This window comes from Ochotona curzoniae, unplaced genomic scaffold (genome assembly GCF_017591425.1).
Source record: "Ochotona curzoniae isolate NIBS_2020 unplaced genomic scaffold, NIBS_Ocur_1.0 scaffold_2453, whole genome shotgun sequence".
In the NCBI taxonomy this organism is placed as follows: domain Eukaryota; kingdom Metazoa; phylum Chordata; class Mammalia; order Lagomorpha; family Ochotonidae; genus Ochotona; species Ochotona curzoniae.
In genome coordinates this window covers 18,258,639-18,278,105 of record NW_024467094.1, presented here as the reverse complement: position 1 = coordinate 18,278,105, position 19,467 = coordinate 18,258,639, and the positions used below count along the sequence as shown (strand labels likewise).

General features: G+C 39.1%; 1 protein-coding gene across 5 annotated transcripts in view; it reads right to left on the bottom strand.

Annotated features, from left to right (window-relative positions):
* TAF15 (TATA-box binding protein associated factor 15) overlaps positions 1–19,467 on the bottom strand; it is a 36,131-nt gene that overhangs the window by 9,471 nt on the left and 7,193 nt on the right. For 3 of the 5 annotated variants that reach the window (XM_041001865.1, XM_041001868.1, XM_041001869.1), the window contains exons 2-9: positions 17,165–17,204; positions 13,597–13,648; positions 13,426–13,510; positions 13,240–13,342; positions 10,117–10,310; positions 9,076–9,196; positions 1,345–1,379; positions 691–723 (exon numbers count right to left, since the gene is read on the bottom strand). In XM_041001865.1, the coding sequence (XP_040857799.1) occupies positions 691–723; positions 1,345–1,379; positions 9,076–9,196; positions 10,117–10,310; positions 13,240–13,342; positions 13,426–13,510; positions 13,597–13,648; positions 17,165–17,204 (663 nt within the window). The remainder of the gene's footprint in view (positions 1–690; positions 724–1,344; positions 1,380–9,075; positions 9,197–10,116; positions 10,311–13,239; positions 13,343–13,425; positions 13,511–13,596; positions 13,649–17,164; positions 17,205–19,467) is intronic. The other 2 variants (XM_041001867.1, XM_041001866.1) reach the window with 2 other exon arrangements.

Genomic DNA, 19,467 nt, shown 5'->3' with positions numbered 1-19,467 from the left:
ATAATTTTCAAGTAGAGCTTCTTTGATTTCCCCACATTTTATAAATTCTTTCATTAAATTTGGCTTTAAAAAAAATTAAACTACTGATGCCCATTAGCAGTAAAAGTTTTAGTATTTCTTCAAAGCCAAAAAAGTACAACATGAAAAAAAAAAAAACACAAACAGAATTTTCCCCCAGGAAACTTTCACAGCAATCCTTTTGGATTTTTCCTTAAAGCGTGTCTTTAGAAATGTTCTTAGGGCCAGCACAGAGGCATCTCAAGCTAGTCCTTTGCCTGTAGTATTAACATTCTATATAGGCTCATGTCCTGGCTGCTCCACTTCCCATCCAGCTCCCTGCTCATCTTATGGCCTGGGAAAGCAATGGAGGGAAGCCCAAATCCTTGGGACCTTGCACCCATGTGGGAAACCTGGAAGAAACTTCTGGCTCCTGGCTTCAGATCAGCTCAGCTCTAACCACTGCAACCATGTGGGGAATGAACCCAAGATGGAAGAGTTCTGTCTCTCCCTCTCTGTAACTCTTCCAAGTAAATATCTTTTACAAAGAAAATGGAACTCCTCCAGTTCTGGCTGCATTATCACATTCAAGCTTCTTCTGTACCAGCCTCTCCAAATATACAGTTTTCTCATCAAAAAAACTGAAAACTAACAGTTTATCATTGAAAAATTATAAACTACCAAAAATCTTACCAGCATCTGGTCTGGGCCCATAATCCCTGTGACCTAAGGGAAAAGAAAAGAAAGCAAAGCTATTCAAGGCAAATCGTCTCAAATCATTAAAAAAATACTAGCAATAAATAAAGAAGGCATGAAAAGTCAATACTTCCAAATCCTTGAAAGTCAACCATCAAAGATTTACAAAGTAACTACTATCTATTAAGTTTTACTAGAAGTTTAAGAAATCAATATGAATGTCAACATTTCCTTAAACTTGTCCTACATGGCACCTGCCACTTGGCATTATGCTATTATCACTTTTATTAAGCTCTGGTTGTGAAGGCTGATTGAAAGACCCTAATAATTTAAAAATATCACATCAACTACCTTCATAAAAAAAACATATTGTCAAAATCCAGTGAAGGTCTCATTCATTGGTCACCACAGACTCTCATGCAAATTCACTGTGTAGAAGAAACCCATGGGACTGTCTGAGATGAGCTTTGGCTTTTTAATGTTTACTTTGAGGTATATATGTGTATACATACATAATTATTTTTTAAAACACACAACACACACCAGCCTCAACAGAGTAAGAAAGGGCTTAGATTGCGTCTGCGGGATATTGGTGGCTTTTAGATTTATATAGCATTTCCACTGAAACATTTTGGGATACTCAGCACTTACCACCAAAATTTTTGAAGCCACCGCGGTCACCACCACTGCAGAGGAAAAATTGAAGAAATGATTTCTTCCTTAAGTCTCTAATGTGCTGAGCCCTGGGCTCAATCTACACTTAACTGTCACAAGTAGAGCACCTAGGAAAACAGTTGTACCACTAACTTTCCAGTAAATTTTATCTGACAGACCTCAATATGTTGTTTCCACCTAGGTGATTTCCCAGGGATCTATTTCCACAAGGTGCCTTTTCAAGCTTATTGCTAACATATCAAATATACGCTTATTTTTAAATGTTCCCAACCCCAAATCAAAGGGTATTATTCACACTGTTAAAGTAAAGCTGGAGACACAGCAAGAAGAATGCTAAACTAGAACAAGCATACTTCCCAAAAAGATATTTTAAAATATGCACAAAAAAAAATAGGCTACAAAAATATACAAGGTTAAGATGTTTATAACAGCAGAGGTAAAAACTTGGAAATTAAGGTTCTGTTGAGAAACCACAGTTGGTTTTATGAGATGAATTTTAAAAAACCAAGGTACAAATATACGCAAGTGAGTCTAAATGAAAATAGTCAAAAACTCAAATCATTCAGAATCTGATAAAATGGGGGGAAAAAAAAAACACCATAACTTAAAATTCCCCTTTTTCATACCAACTAGTATTTTTCACATCAGAGCTACTGAGGTTCATGCAGCCAAATGCTCTATACTTCAGTCAGCAGCACAAAGAACACAACACACTCCAGTACTGCAGTTGTTCACGCAACAACTATATTTGGCAATTTTCCAAGTTCATGTTCCTTGTGTGCACAGCTTTACATAAAAAAAAGTCTAAGCTCTCATCAAGAAAACCATTAAGTATTCATGCAATAAAAGCTTATTTCTCTTGAATGAATTATATTCTACTCTAAAAGTATCATGCCAATACGGATATACTAAGTTTACATATATCAATCTTACTCAATAACTCAAAAAGGTAAACCAATCGAATACAATAATGTCCACCTTCCTACTTAGAAAAAAAAAAATCTGCTTTAGTGATTACCCTAAGTTTTAAAAGGCTTTTTAGAATCACCATGAGAAAAATCACTAAACAAGAAGGCATTCTCCATTTATGATAAATATATCACCTTAATTTGGACGTACTTCCCATTGCAATCAACCTAACTACAGCCATATGTATTTTTAAGTTGCTCATAAATTTCATAGAATTTTCAGGAAGCCATTTGAAGCAGGAGAATAAGCCTATTTAAAGGTTAGGTAGACAATCTGAAACTCAAGTCCTTCAGACACACGCGGTTTGTCATTTTCCAAAGACCTTTATTCTACAAGGGTGCTCAAACCTTCTTGTCACTCCTAAGTAAGATATTACAGCTCAACCCTTTAAGGAAGAGAAATCAACAGAGTTCTATCAAACTGCTGGAAATCATGGTTCCTTCAATGATGTTTAGAACTCCAAAAAGCAATGAGACAAAAACCTGTGTTCACATTCTAATGTGAACATCTTAGGATGTTCAAGTCCCCAGAATAAAACAGACTTTAAAAACAGGAAATTGAAATCACTGTGATCACAAGTAAATGCTGGAAGTGCTATCTCTTAATACTTCCTATATAAAATTGCACCACATAATTCAAAAGTCAAAATAAAAATATATTTTAAAAAGAATATAAATAAACACAAAGTTTATTTGATCAAAATGAATATAGAAAAATTCATATTGCAGTGAGCTCCTAAAATTTCCACTCTAGCTATCAACATAATTTTGAAGAATTTAAAAAATGCCTTTATAAAAACAAATCTCATTTGAAAGATTTATGATACACCATTGCTTCATAAAAAATTCTTTAAGTTACTTCAGTTCTCTCCTTTACAATCTATGTTTCTACAACTCAAATGGTAATAGGGTAGGCATCTGACCTAGTGTTAGCCTGAGTCGGAGTTTCCACTTGGCCCCCCACTTCAGCTCCCTGCCACAGTGCACCCTTGGAGCAGCGACGGCTCGTGTATTTTGCTCCCTGCACTCAAGTGATAGACCTGGATTCAGTTCCCAGCTCCCAGCTATTGCCTGGCCTAGTCACAGCTGTTGAGGGCATCTGAAGAGTGAACCAGGGGAAAGCAGCTCTTCAATTGTGTATCTTCATCTTTACGCTTCTCAAATAAAATAAACTTTTTTTTTTTTGACACAGAAGGGAAACATTTTATTGTTTTCAACATAATGTCCTTTCCACGAATGAAAACTTTTTTTTTAATAGAAATGTAAGCATCAACAAATCCAGAGCCTGAAAGCTTCTAAGAAAAGCAAGATTTCAGGCATTATCCAGATCTACTGAATACGAATCTTTATTTTACTAACATCCCAGAGTAACTCATACATCAATTAGGTTCTGAGAAGCACTAGTCTAGATGAGTTACAATTTTATGCTTTCTTTTTCATTTTATTGCAAAATCAGATATACAGAGAGAGAGAGAGAGAGAGAGAGAGAGAGAGAGAGAGAGAGACAGCAAGATCTTCCATCTGAAGACTATTAACAAAATGAGAGGAAAAAAAAAATATTCCATCTGCCGGTTCACTGCCCTAGTGGCAGCAACAGCTGAAGCTGAGCTGAAGCCTGGAGCCGCTTCTGGATCTCCCACACAGGTGCAGGTTCCCAAGACCTTGGCCTGCCCTCTACTGCTTTCCCAGGCCACAAGTAGGGAGCTGGAAAGGAAGTGGAGCAGCCAGGACACAAACCAGCGTCCATTTGGTATCCTGGCGATTGCAAGGCGAGGATTTAGCCACCAGGCTACTGCGCTGGCCCTATAAGATGCTTTCTTTCAAGTTCAAATGTAATACTATTAAACAGTAACAGAGAATGTGTCTGTGGTTAAGAATCTTTCACCAAACCTACATTTACTTATTCCCACATATTAATAAGGTCTCATTAGCAAATTAGGATAAACAGTTCCTTAAAACAAATTCTTCACTTCCACAAGTGAAATTCTTACACATATTAAGACTTTTGGGGCCAGTGCGGTGGTATAGTGTGCTAACCTACTACATGCTAGCACTGGCATTCCATGTGGATGCTGGTGCCTGGCTACAGGTTGGCTAAACTCAAGCCATTACAGCCATTCGGAGACTGAGCCAGCAGACGGAAGATCTCTAGTTCTGTAATATCTTTCAAAACAAATTACTTGGGCTGGCACTGTGGCATAGAGTGTAAATCAGACACCTGCAGTGCCAGCATCACATATGGGTATTATGGTTCAAGTCCCAGAAGCTCCATTCCCAATCCAGCTCCCTGCTAATGCACCTGCGAAAGCAGCAGAGGATGGCCCAAGTATGTGGGTCCCTGCACCCACATGGGAAACCCTGAAGAAGCTCCTAGTTTCTGGCTTAGGACTGGGACAACTCCAGCCATTAAGGTAGGGAACCAGCAGATGGAAGACCCTTTGCTCTGTCTCTCTCTCTCTCTTTCCAGTTAAACAAAATAAATCTTAAAAGAAGAAAAAATAAAATTTCCGAGTTAGGACACTTCAAATGCAACAGAATTTAAAAGAGACATACTCAATTTTACCTGCTGAGTTCCCCAGCTGTGATTCTTGACTTACATGATTTGGTTTTCCCAAATTTAAAACCACAAAGAGCAATCTACCCTAGGGTAGATTCTGAGGGTTTTGTCACTGTGACAGAATCATGTGTTTGAGAAGACAATTTCAAGTGTTACCAAAAAAGGAAGCTGTTTGACAAATCCCTTTTCAATCTTTAAAAACAAAACTCTATTTACTCAAAGACTTAAACTGTCAAGAAGTAAAGAATTATTCCTAAAAAATTCAATATCCACCTCCCCCAAACCCCACCCCCCCCCCAAAAAAAAGAACAGCTAAAAACTGGGAAAATTAGTTTAAAAACTCATAACTGTGCTCGAGGTTTTCACACCAGCAGCAAATCCCGAATACAATTTTATTTAAGAATGATGGGGAAGGCCCAGCACGACAGTGTAGTGGTTAAAGTCCTCGCCTTGCATGTGCCGGGATCCCATATGAGCGCTGGTTCTAGTCCCTGCTTCCCATTCAGCTTCCTGCCCTTGGCCTGGGAAAGCAGTCGAGGACAGCCCAAGGCCTTGGGACCCTGCACCTGCTTGGGAGATGTGGAAGAGCTCCTGGCTCCAGATAGGTTCAGCTCCGGCCATTGTGGCCACTTGGGGAGTGAACCATCAGACAGAAGATCTTCCTTTCTGTCTCTCCTTCTCTCTGTGTATCCTCCATTCCAATAAAAATAAATAAATCTTAAAAAAAAAAATGATGGGGAAAGCCATTATCACTTCCAAGTATAAATGACTCACTGTATTAAATACAGCTATATTTACATTTTAATTTCTCCCATATCTTATCCAAGTGGCTTTCTAAATTCATTATTTATCTACATTTCAAAAGAACAAGAATCTATCATGCCAGAGCTGTACTAGCCAATAGAGACAGTATCCACTAGCTGTGGCTAAACTGAGATGTGCTCAAAATGTAAAATATAAAACAAATGTCTATAAAAGTAAAGTTTCAGTATGAGAACTTTAGGGTGATGCTTGACATAACAGGTTAAATTGGCACCTGCAGGGCCCAGTGCGATGGCGCAGTGGTTAAGGTCCTCGCCTTGCACGCCCGGGATCCCACATGGGTGCCGGTTCTAATCCTGGCAGCCCCGCTTCCCATCCAGCTCCCTGCCTGTGGCCTGGGAAAGCAGTGGAGGACGGCCCAAAGCCTTGGGACCCTGAACCCAAGGGAGACCTGGAAGAGGCTCCTGGCTTCGGATTGGCTCAGCTCCAGTTGTTGCGGTCACGTAGGGAGTGAATCATCGGACAGAAGATCTTCCTCTCTGTCTCTCCTCTCCTGTGTATCCGCCTTTCCAATAAAAATAAATCTTTTAAAAAAAAAATTGGCACCTGCAGTGCTGGCATTCTACATGGGTGCTGGTTCAAGTCCCAGCTGTTTCACTTCTGATGTAGCTACCTGCTAGTGTGCCTGGGAATGCAGCGGCAGACAGCCCAAGTGCCCTGGCCTCTGCACCCACATGGGAGACCCTGCCCAAGTCCCAGTGTTTGCAGCCATCTAAGTAGCAAAGCAGTGAATAGAAGATCTCTGTTCTGCCCCTCTCTCCTTATAACGCTGGCTTTCAAAGAAATACAGTAAATCTTTGAGAGAAAGAATTCTGGCTAATCTTAGGACTGAGTAGTTGGCAACAATTATCTATGAAGGTCTGGTAATTCGGAAAGACATTAATCATGATGTTAAAATTAAAAACACTGGGAAAACCCATGGTCTTTGCATCTAGTCCACTAAGATGTCAATTATGGTTGATAATAAGAAACAATTTTTCAAAAAAAAATGTTTTCTATATTCCCAAATATCTTAATGTCTGTCTTCTGTAGCTATAAATCTGACAGCTGAATCTTCCTCCAGCCAAACAATTACAGTTTATAAGTCTAAGAATATCCCATCCTTTACTACACATTCAACCCTCACCCCCAAAACTGCATCTTTAATTCTTCCAACATAAACTCAACAAATGAAAAATAGTCTTCAAAGCCCTCAAAAGGTATTTTCAACTACCTATTTTTAAAATTATTAGAAACACAAACGGGAATGTTGATGAAAACTAATAAAAACAGTTTGGTGCTTTGTGTACTGAAATGCAAACTAAGCATGCAAAAAAATTTTTGAGTTCAGACATTTACAATCAATTTCCAATAAATAATATACATATCTTAAAACAAGATGCTGTCACACATGAAAACAATATTAATTCCCAATTTCTGTATCCACAAATGAAATCTTGGAGCATAACCACATTCATTCATTTATGTGTTTATGGCTGCTTAAGGTGCCAAGGGCAGGGCTGAAGAGCTACAACATACATCATGTGGTCTGCAAAGCCTGGAACATTTCCTACCTGGCCTTTCAAATTAAGTGTGCCCGCCTCACAGTCATCATCATCCATTGGGGTTTCTAGAAAAGGCCTCTGTGAACATCCCAACCATTTGGATTTCCAGAGGAAAGACTATAAATGCCTCCCTCACCCAGTTTTACCCCTACTTGAACAAGATCATCATCACTGTGACAAATACATAGTATACTTCTGCATGACATTTTGTATAAGATTTCGAAGGATAAACAAAGGTTTAATGATCAAAAATTTTGTTCATGAATCAGTTTTGGGTAACAAATTAAACTGAGATGTACTACCAAGAAGGCTACGTTGCTTTAAAATTAGATGAGTTAAAGTATTCTATTCCTTCCCTCCTTTATCAGAAGGATCATTTGAAGATGAGTCATCACTCACAGATGACAATATAAGGATTTCCCTTGCCATTCCCTACCCTCTTCTTCATCTAAAGGACAATTGCACCATTTTCAGTCTCACACTGTCACAGCTTAATAATCTATGAGAATACACTTATGAAGAAACTTAAAACTGTGAGGGACCATAATATCTACAGCATCCCAAGGCAGTCAAATAACTAAATAAGTAAAAATTAAATATACCTACTGATTAACTTCTTAGAGATTTTATTTTAGGTAGAAAGGTTAGGCAAGGCTATTAGGTAAAGTTAAGTACCATCTCACTTTGTATTTTTCATTTACATACACACAGATGGCAGGCCACTCGTTTTGACAGTGAAGAGGTATACATTGTTCTACGTAAACTTACTCTGGCCAATGCAAAGAAAATTTAATGCCCAACTCTTATAAAATTTTCTTAAAGTATGTTTAACTTTGGCTTTCCTTATCATTAAAGCACCACACACTAAAATAGACAAATAAGTCAATGAAATAAACCTAGCTCACTAAGGTGTGTACTGGTTTTTGTCTCTCAGGTCACCTGAGGCGACAGTCAGTCCTAAGAATTAAGAGTCAACAAGTACTGACACATTAAGTTTCAGAAACATCGGGACAATTCCCAAGAAACATAAGCTATCTTTAATTTGATTTTGTTTTTCATCCTAAATTGTTTTTAATCCAAACAAATTTGCAACCTATTAATTTCATTTGAAAACAGGTATCACTAATCTTTTCATTCTCAGAACCAAGTGCTAAATTAAGAGCTATTTCAAAACAATTTTAATACCAGCTTTTATAACAAGCATTACAGTTTAAGTACCAAACCCAATAATAATATCAACAGTGAGAAAAAGCTAACTTAGAAAGCTATTCCGTTACACAGCTTTAAAAGTTTATGACGTTCATCTAAATTTTTCAAGAATTATTTTCTTAAATTTAGTTACTGTAAATATCTTTTTCCTATGCCAATCTTGCCTTTCTTTTGTTATTGCTTCCTAACATTTTCTCTTCCAAAACAAATTCAAAATTGAGGCATAACCTTTGTGCCCTCCAATCTAGGATTATCTTACCTTCAATTTTCTTAGGCAACACTTGAATTTTCTAGAGTCATCTTTTACAGTTTAGATTCTAGCTCTTGCAGGAAAAAAGTCAAGTGGTTTAACCATAACCAGAGGAAGGGAATCTTCTTTACTGGCATTTAACATAAACCACATAAACTGACTGGCAATATGGCCTACTACAAGATAACATTACATTAAATCTTATGATTCAAAATCAATTTTTTATTTTGCGCCTCTTTTATGCAACATAAGCTCCCTACTAAGGTACTGGAATCAGATCATAGCATAACAAGAATCCAAATAAATAAATAAAATACAGAGAGAAAGGAATGTCGGCATCTGCATCCAAACACTTACCTTGATCCCGTCATAGGACCTCTTCCATCCTTGTCATATCCCCCACGCCCTCTACCTCCTCCCTGTGACCCGCCATATCCTCTATTATCTTCTCCATACCTACTCACATCACGACGGTCATCTACAAAAACAAAAATATCATATACATAAATAAATAACTACTGTAACTTGACAAAGGCTTCACATAATCTTAAACACTTCAGATCACACTTGATGCCCTCTGGAAACAGCATGTATGAACAGGCTTCCAGAGCAAGCCATCTTAAAACCCTGTGGAGTTTAAGACTTGTGTGCATGCCAAATTCCATTCTTTTATAAAATCAAACACCAAAATGGTGATGAGGCATAGGTGGAGTTCAAATATAGTAAGTGCAAGAACCCTTAATAACTTAGATGAAAAACACAATCCTAATCATAAAAGTTGTTTTCTTCACCCTACAAACTCTTAAAGGTGAATCATACAGACAAAAATGGGATTCAAAATTGAGGGAACATATGTTAGTGAGTGAACTTTCACTTGTTCTCTTAGTCTATTGCACACTTATACCGAGAAACAAGCCCTATTAAGAACTAGAAGTACAAAAGAAAGACAAGATCCTTACCCTTAAAATATTCATTCAATAGCAAGGCACAAACAGATTCCTAAGCATCAACGATATATACACCATGCTAATAGAAACAAAAGGAAATGATGATTGGTGATCCTTAGAAGTAGTCAGAGACGGTTTATAGGGCAATTTCCTCCAATTAATTGCACCATAATCACCAAAAGAACTTGTAGCACAACACTGTCAAATCATCAGAGTTAACTTAAACAATAAAAGAAACTCATGCAGGTGTTACCAAAGACCATGTTGACTATTCTGGAGTCTCCAAAAGAAGCTGAGAGAGAAATCTAATAAACCAGTTTGACAGTCATCAGAACATTTGTTCAAGGTCATCCCAAGTTTTTAAAACCTGTGGGTCTTCTAATCCAACTCAATATGTAAATAATTCTGTGAGAGAGAAAAAAGAAAAACAATAGAGATCAATGCATCTTACCTTGTGTGTGATGGCCGTAATTTTCCCTTTGTGAATGATAGGATTGCTGGTTTTGATTATAGGAATCATGCTGTTGATCATAATTTGACTGCTCGTCATACGAGCCTTGGTGCTGATCATAGCCTGACTGCTGGTCATAGGAATCTTGCTGACCATAGTCTGACTGGTCATATGAAGGCGCTCTTCCACCTTGGCTAAATGGAAATCAAAAACTTCAGAAACTGGACAGGAGGATTATGAATATTGTAGAAAATTGACAAGAAATGGTAAGAGGACTCATCAGTCAAACCTGTCACGTTTCACACTTTTCTCACAGTAATAATTTATTTTTAAAACAACAAAACTCAGGCAGGATCCCATATGGGAATCAGTTCCCATCCAGCTCCCTGCTCATGGTCTAGGAAAGCAATGAAGGTTGACCCAAAACTGGGGACCCTGCACCCACATGGGAGACGTGGGAGAAACTCCTTAAGCCAAACTGGCACAGCTTTGGCTGTTGCAGCCATTTGGGGAGTGACCCAGCAAATGATCTGTCACTCTGTCTTTCCTCTCTGTAAATCTGTCTTTCCAAATAAAATTAAATAAATCTTTAAAAATTTCAGATTAAAATTGAAAAATAAACTACTAAAGAACTATGATCTTTAACATCTACTTAAAAAGGTAATATAGTGGGCCTGGTGTGATAACCTAGTAGCTAAATCCTCGCCCTACATCTGCCAGGATTCATTCATGTTCCAGCTGCTCCACTTCCAATCCAGCTCCCTGCTTGTGGCCTGGAGAAAGACTCAAGGATGACCCAAGGCCTTGGGACACTGCACCTGCATGAGAAACCCAGAAGAAGCTCCTGGCTCCTGATCAGCTCAGTTCTGGCCACTGCAGCCACTTGGGGGAGTGAACCAGTGGACGAAAATCTTTCTCTCTGTATTTCCTTCTCTCTGCATATCTGCCTTTCCAATAAAAAATAAAAAGAAATAAAATCTTAAAAAAAAAAACAAGTCACATAGTACAGAAATTGATTCTTTAACAAACATGCCAGGAGTGATGAAGTCTTTTGACAGTTAACACTGAAAAGCTCTGTATTACTTACTTTTGAAAGCAGGATCATTCTTAAAAAGTATTATGGGGCCAGCACACTGGCATAGCCTGTTAATGCTCTGTGTACAAGAACCAGCATCCCATATGGGCACTGGTTCATGCCTGGCTGCTTCAATTCCAGGCATAAAGCTACCTGCTTATGGCTTGAGAAAACAACAGATGGCTCAAATCCTTAGGTCCCTACACCCACATCGGAGACTGGGAAGAAACTCCTGGCTCACGGCTTCGGATCAGATCAGCTCAGTCCTGGTTACTGCAGCCATTTAGGGAGTGAATCAGTTGATCAAAGACCTCTGTTTCTCCTTCTCTGTAAAAATCTATCTTTCAAATTAAAAAAGTCAAGGATGACCAAAGGTCTTGGGACCCTGCACCTGCATGAGACCTGGAAGAATCTCCAGGCTCCTAGCCTCAGATTAGTTCAGTTCAGCTTTGTTACAGCCAATTGGAGAGTTCACCAGGGAATGGAAGATCTTTCCTTCTGTCTTTCTCCTCCATGTAAGTATGTGTTTTGAATAAAAATAAATAAATCTTAAAAAAAAAAATCTGGTTAGGATACGAGCATTCATATCAGAGTCCTGGTTCAAGTCCCTGCTACTCTACTTCTGATCCAGCGTCCTGTTAATGTGCCTGGGAAGGTGGCACATGAAGGCCCAAGTACATGAGTTCTTGCCAAGCTCACTGGAGACCAGGGTGGGAATCACAGGTTCTCAGCTTTGGCCAGACCTATCCCTCCTGAACCAGAGAATGGAAGGTTGATCTGCCTGTCCATCTGTTACTGTCCTGAAAATGTACACACACAAAAATAAAATGGATTATCAAAAGAAACCTAACTTTTCTCTTTGGACTATATTAAAATCTCATGATCCCAAAACTAGCATTAAAGGATTCTCATCAAATCTAAAACCAACAAGAGGTGTTGAAAGGTTATTCCTCTAATGTAACATTACTTCTAGTTGTTATTCCTTACATTAAATTCCACTTTTCAAAGCATATTCAAACTGTTAAATCGATAATTTGACCTCAAATATTTCCAATTCTTTTAAATGAACTTCATTCAGAATAACTTACTTCACCTCAAAGGCGGACTACTAGAGACCTCAGGTTCTGCCTCAATTTTTTAACTGTGTAACTTCACAGGCTACATAATCTGAGCCTTTTCTTTACCACTATAAAACAGGGATAATCACTAATACATTCTCATGCTGGCTGATTCTCAATTAAGGAATGCAAAAGCATTTTAAAAATGCAAATTAAAATTCTAAAAATGTAGATATAAATAAAAAGATAGACGGTGGCACCTTGGCTCAACAAGCTAACCCTCCACCTTCAAGCAACAGCATCCCACATGGGCACCATTTCATTTCTCAACCGCTCCACTCTCCACCCAGCTCCCTGCTTGTGGCCTGGGAAACCAATGGAGGACAGCCCAAAGCCTTGGGATCCTGCACCTATGGGGGAGACCTGGAAGAGGCTTCTGGCTTTGGATCGGCTCAGCTCAGGCCATTGTGGCCATTTGGGAAGTGAACCAATGGAAAAAATATCTTTCTCCTCTCTGTAAATCAGCCTTTCCAATATAAATAAACAGTAAAATCATTCAAAAAAAAAAAAAAAAAAAGAAAAACCCCACAGTTGACTTGAGTGATTCTAGAATAGTTGAAAACACTTGACAGCATTCTTTAAAATAAATAAATATATATACTTATACATATTTAGAAAAAAAATAACATCAAGCAATCTCACTGCATAGGTCAGTTTTATTTCACCTAAGAGATAAAGCAGAGGTCCAAGTTTTTCTTAGATTAACTCATACAGAGTATAGCTAAACAACATTTTTAATGGATAACACTCTAAGAACTAAATGCTAATACTATTTCCACATTCTCTACAACACAAAATTGTGAAATCTAGCCTCTATTAAAATTTTCCTAAACAGATGTTTAGGTCTAAGGTTTGGGTAACAAATCTGCTTAATTTGCAGTGTCACTTCCACTGCCCACAAAAATCTCATTACCTTTACTATTTCCTTACCCTCCTGATGATTCCGTGTTTTGTTGTCCCTGATTATTATATGACTGTTGGCCATATGAGCTCTGCTTTTGATTCTCATAACCACCGTAGGACTGTGAATAACCTAAAGATTGGATGAGTAAACCATTTAGTGAATGCTCTGACTTTTAAATTTTTAAAATAGCAAATTTAACAAACCGATCCAACCTGATTGGCTTTGTCCGTAACTGGAGTAACCGCCATAGCTTTGTCCATATGAGGAGTCAGTTGTTTGACCATAGCCAGAATAGCTCTGAAAATTACATAAATATTCATGCTTCATCATTTATTTAAGATAAAAATAACTATGAAGAACAGACAATTTACATTTCAACCTACTTGTGGTGTTTGTCCATAGCCCTGGTTGCTTTGATTTCCATAGGAAGAATAACTGTAAAAGAAAAACATAACACTTGAAAGAGATGTGCTAGAACTTAAAAGCTTATATGAAAAATAGTCTTTATTTTCAACTTTTTAATCTCAAATATAAGCTTCTTTTCTGAGCAACTGTCAGCCTGCCTCTCTCTTAAGAGTTTAAACTGAAAGATGATAACCAAAATTGTTAAAGACATAAATAGGGATCAGCATCATGGCAGAGAGAATCACGCCACCACCTGTGATGCTGGCATCCATCCCATGTGAGCAAATTCAAATGCCAGCTATTACACTTTCAGCCCAGCTCTCTGTTAATTTGCTGGGAAAGCAGTGGAAGATGGCCCAAGTACTTGGGTCTTTAAACCCACATAGGAGACCCAGATGGAATTCCAGGCTCCTGGTTTTGCCTGAACTAGTCATTGTAGCTACTTAGTTCTTAATCTCAATTTCTCTCCATTTCTCTCTCCCCACGTCTGTCTCCCTTCGCTGTAACTCTGCCTTTCAAATAAACATTCAAAAAAAAAAAAAAGACTAAGTTACTCTCAGATACCTTGAATGTCAAACAAATAACCACCTGGTTGGCGTTGACTGTCTCCCACCAACAAAACTGCAACAGTTAGAAAACCCAAAACATCCAAAATAGGGCAAGCATTGTGGCATAGTGGGTAAAGCTCCTTCTGTGATACCAGCATCCCATAGCAGCAGCTCAGGTGTCAGGCGCTCTACACCTGATCCAGCTCCCTGATACATGCCTGGGAAAGCAGCAGGTGATGGCCCAGCTTCTTGCATCCCTGCACTCATGTGGGAGACCTGTGGGAGACCCAGAAGAAGCTCTCGATTCTCTGCTGTGGGTCAGCCCAGCTCTGGCCGCTCCTGATTCCCTGATGTGGGTCAGCCAGCTCTGGCCACTGGCCACTGCACAACAGCTCATGCTCTCTTTTCTCTCTCAAAAAGTTACTTTATTGTTTATTTTACTTGAAAGAGTTACAGAGAGAAAGAAGGAGAAAAAAATATTTCACCTGTTGGTTGACTCCCCAAATGGCTACTATGGCCAGAGTAGAGCCAGTCCTGAGCTGGGAGCCAGGAGCTTCTTCTGATTCTCCCATGTGGGTGCAAGAGCCCAAGCAGTTGAATCATCATTGGCTGCTTTCCCAAGTAAATCAGCATGAAGATGGGCAGGAAGTGGAGCAGCTGGAACTAAAACTAAACTCACTTAGGATGCTGGCATCGCAGGTAAAATAGCAGCCTGCCCTTGTCAACATCCCCTGCCCACCTTCCTGTAAACTCTGCTTTTCAAATAAATAAACCTTAAAAAAAAATTAGAAAAAAAATCCAACAAAGTTATACTTTAGAATAATAAAATGGGAATTTAAAAAGATACCACGGCTGGCACTGTGGCGCAATGGATTAAAAGTTGTGGCCTGAAGCATCAGCATCCCATTACGGCTGCTGGTTCAAATCCCAGATTAACCTCTCTCCAGATCCCTGCAGATATTCCTGGGAGCAGCACAGGATGCCCAAGTATTGGGCCCCCATGCCCACTTAGGAGATCTAGATAAAGCTCCAGGCTTTGACCACTGTTACTAGTACCACCAGGACCACCCCAGACCAGTGCACATTTGAGAAATAAACCACCAGACAAAAGATACCTCTTTCTGCCTCTCTCCCTTTTTAAATAAATCTTTTTTATTTAAAAGAACATACTAGTTTTATTCCACAACTATTTATTTAATCAAGTATAAAGCCAAGATCCAATTTTTCAACATTTACATCAAGTACATTCCTTCACAGCCAATTAGGGCTTTACAAGCAGCAAATCTCAACAATACCCTGGGCCAGCACAGCAGCATGGCTTAAGTCCTTGCCTTGCATGTGCTGGTCCCCAGCTGCTCCACTTTCCTTCTAGCTCCAAGCTTGTGGCCGGAGAAAACAGTCAAGGATGGTCAAAGCCTTGGGACCCTACACCTACAAAGGAGACGGAGAAGAAGGTCCTGGCTTCAGATTGGCTCAACTCTGACCTTTGCGGCCATTTGGGGAATAAGCGAGCAAATGCAAAATCTTTCTGTCTCTTCTTCTCTGTAAACCTGACTTTCAAATAAAAATAAATAAACCTTTTATAAAAATTGACTTTCTCAGGCGAGGATGGCCCAAAGCCTTGGGACCCTATGCCCACGTGGGAAACCCAGAGAAGGCTCCTGGCTCCTGGCTTTGCATTGGTTCATCTCTGGCCATTGCAGCCACTTGGGGAGTGAATCAGCGGATGGAAGAGCTTCCTCTCTATCCCTCCTCCTCTCTGTATATCTAATTTCCAATAAAATGAAAATAAAAATAAAAATAAAAATAAAAGTAAATTGACTTTCTAAGTAAACACTTTTATCACCTTCCTATTGCTTGAGCTTGATTTTATAGCATGTAAACACTAACAAAACACTGACTATATGTATTTCCAATATCTTAAAAAAATTCACAAAATTTTTTTATTTCTTCAGAGCTGTCAAGTGCTAACCTCTTACCTTAAAAAAAAAATTCCACTGGAAAAAACAATACAAGATATAAACTAGTATATTACAATCTTTTTATTTTCAGGAGCCTAAATTTGATGACAAGGTACTTGAGATGCTAATCTGAGTCACAAACATTTATGATATGAAGGTTCTAATTCCAGTAAAGACATCTCCTGCATGCATGCACTCACAATAATAAACTTTCTGTTGTGAGCATGGAAAAAAACCTCTAAAAAATGTTAAACACACACACACAAAAAAAAAAAGAAAAAATTTTAAACATTTCTATTATGGTGTTTCAAGAAAATCTGCCGGGCCCAGCGGCGTGGCCTAGTGGCTAAAGTCCTCGCCTTGAACGCACCAGGATCCCACATGGGCGCCATTTCTAATCCCAGCTGCTCCACTTCCCATCCAGCTCTCTGCTTGTGGCCTGGGAAAGCAGTCAAGGACGGCCCAAAGCCTTGGGACCCTGCACCTGTGTGGGAGACTTGGAAGAAGTTCCTGGCTCCTGGCTTCAGATCGGCATAGCATCGGCCATTGTGCTCACTTGGGGAATGAATCATCAGACGGAAGACCTTCCTCTCTGTCACTCCTCCTCTCTGTATATCTGACTTTCCAATAAATAAATAAATCTTTAAAAAATACACACTCTCCTTAAAAAAAAAAAAGGAAAATCTGCCATGAAAAAATATTAACATAAGGTATACCAGCAGAAAGTTTTTTTTCTGATAGAACCTGTAATCATTTAATTATCTTTAAATTTATTAAGAAACTGCCTAAAGAAATATTTACAATATGTAGATTTATTTCCATCTCTAAGATTTTGTATTTAATGGCAGACTGACTTTTAAACAAGAAAATGTTTTAAACACACATTTACACAGGCTGACTCTCTTCACCCTGTGAGAAGCCAGTATGTAATGATTTTATGGCACCTAACCCCAAGTCTCAAGAGATAACCCTGACTAAATTCATCTTTTTCTCGTTACTTTTGTCATCTTCCCATGTTATTAAAATGTATACTTTACCTTTGCTGCTCACCCCCAGACTGACCGTAACTTCCAGAATCTAAAACACATAAAAAGAATTTTAAATCTTATTTAAAATTATACTTGCTTTAAAGATTGACTTCAGGTTTTATAGATAAAATGCAACAAGAAATCTCAAAAACTAACTGCAGTCAGAAAAACTGGAAGATAAACACTATGCAAGGAGAAGTCTGTACAAATTGTATTTGCTTTTTACAAAAACTACATCTTTGAAAACTACTTACAAATGTGTGCTAATGGCACTAGCACGATAGTCTAGCCTAGTGGCTCCATCCTCACCTTGCATCGGCCAGGATCCCATGTGTGCCTGTTCCTGTCCCAACTGCTTCACTTCCCCTCCAGCTCCCTGCCTGCGGCATGGGAATGCAGGCAAGAATGGCCCAAAACCTTGGGACCCTGCAGCTGCCTAAGAGACATAAAAACCTCCTGGTTCCTGGCTTCAGATAGGCTCAGTTCTGGTCACTGTGGCAAATGGGGGAGTGAACCAGCAAATGAAAGATCTTTTTTCCTGTCTGTCCTCTCCATAAATATGATCTGTCTTTCCAATAAAAATGAATCTGTAAAAAACAAAAACAGGACCCAGCACGATAGCACAGAGGCTAAAGTTCTCGCCTTGAACGCACCGGGATCCCATATGGGCACTGGTTCTAATCCCAGCAGCCCCGCTTCCCTTCCAGCTCCCTGCTTGTGGCCTGAAAATGCAGTGGAGGACAGCCCAAAGCTTTGGGACCCGGCACCTGCGTGGCAGGCCTGGAAGAAACTCCTGGCTTCAGACTGGCTCAGCTCTAGCCATTGCAGTCACTTCGGGAATGAACCATTAGAAGGAACATCTTCCTCTCTTATCTTTCCTCCTCTCTCTATATCCACCTTTCCAATAAAAATAAATAAATCTTTAAAAAACAAATAAACAAAAACAAAACAAACAAAACTAGGTCCTGGTGCAATAGCCTAGTGCCGAAATCCTCACTTTGCAACCACCGTGATCACATGAGCACTGGTTGATATCCCAGCTGCTACACTTCCATCAGCTCCTTGGTTGTGGCCGGGGAAAGCAGTCGAGGACGGCTCAAAGCCCTGAACACTGCAACCCCCTGTGGAAGTCCAGGAAGAAGCTCGTGGCTTCAATCAGCTCAGCTCCAGTTGTTGCAGACACTTGGTGGGTGAACCTGTTGATGGAAAATCTTTCTGCCTTTCTTACTATAAATATAAAACAACCTTTACAATAAAAATATCTCCAAAAAAAAAAAAGCAAGTGAAAAAAGCAGGAAAAACGGCAAGAAAAATTCCCATGACTATGTTTGGTTATATATCATGCCAAACCCATTTTCTACAAATCTATTTTAAAATTCATGGCAAGATGGATTTAAAATGTAAGTTTATTCTGATGTTTAAAAAAAATTCAAATCCATGCTTCATTTCCACCAAACACATTTTCTTTAACTTTTTGAAGACCCCTTATTACTACTCCTCTATATTTTTATGCTACAGGTGTCAGCATCAACACTAAGTTTTAAGTCTTCCTAAAGGCAGTGCAGTTAGTTGTTCAACTCTGACTTTACCAAGCTTTCAGAGACTCGGCCAACTGCTACAGCAGCAATTGTACCTGCTTCGATCTTTTATCTTAGCAATAAAAACCAGTGAAAACACGAATTAAAACATGAAAAAAAAATTTCAACTATGAGTTTCCTTCAGTATTTCAAAACATCAGTCACTTCAGAAAAATCTGAGGCGGCTCTCTTGAGCTTCTACTCGAGTCAAGCCTATGACCTAAGTTTGCCTGTGATAAAAGCAACTTCATATGAAATTATAAAATATAGCCAAGTCTCAAATTGCTGACCATTAGGCCCAACTTCACCCAATATGAAATAAAATCACTGCTGGCTGCTAACATTTCTCACTCACCAAAAATCAAATGAAATCGGTAACTTTCTCAATCTATACAAATCTACAGTATGAAAACATTACCACTGGTTGTATAAATGGGTAACATCAAAAACACCACTTTCCTACAGTAATGATGTCTAATCAGATTGGACACATTTTTTTTCTTTAAGGGGACCAGAGTGATAACTCAACTGGCTAATCACCTACAAGCACCAGCATCCCATACTGGCACTGGTTTGCATCCTGGGAAAGCAGTGGAGGATGACCCAAGTACTTCTGGGCCCTGGCACCCATGTGGGAGACCAGGAAGAAGCTCTGGCTTCGGATTGGCTCAGCTCCAGCTGTTGTGACCATTTGGGGAGTGAACCAGAGGATGGAAGACCTTTCCTTCTCTCTTT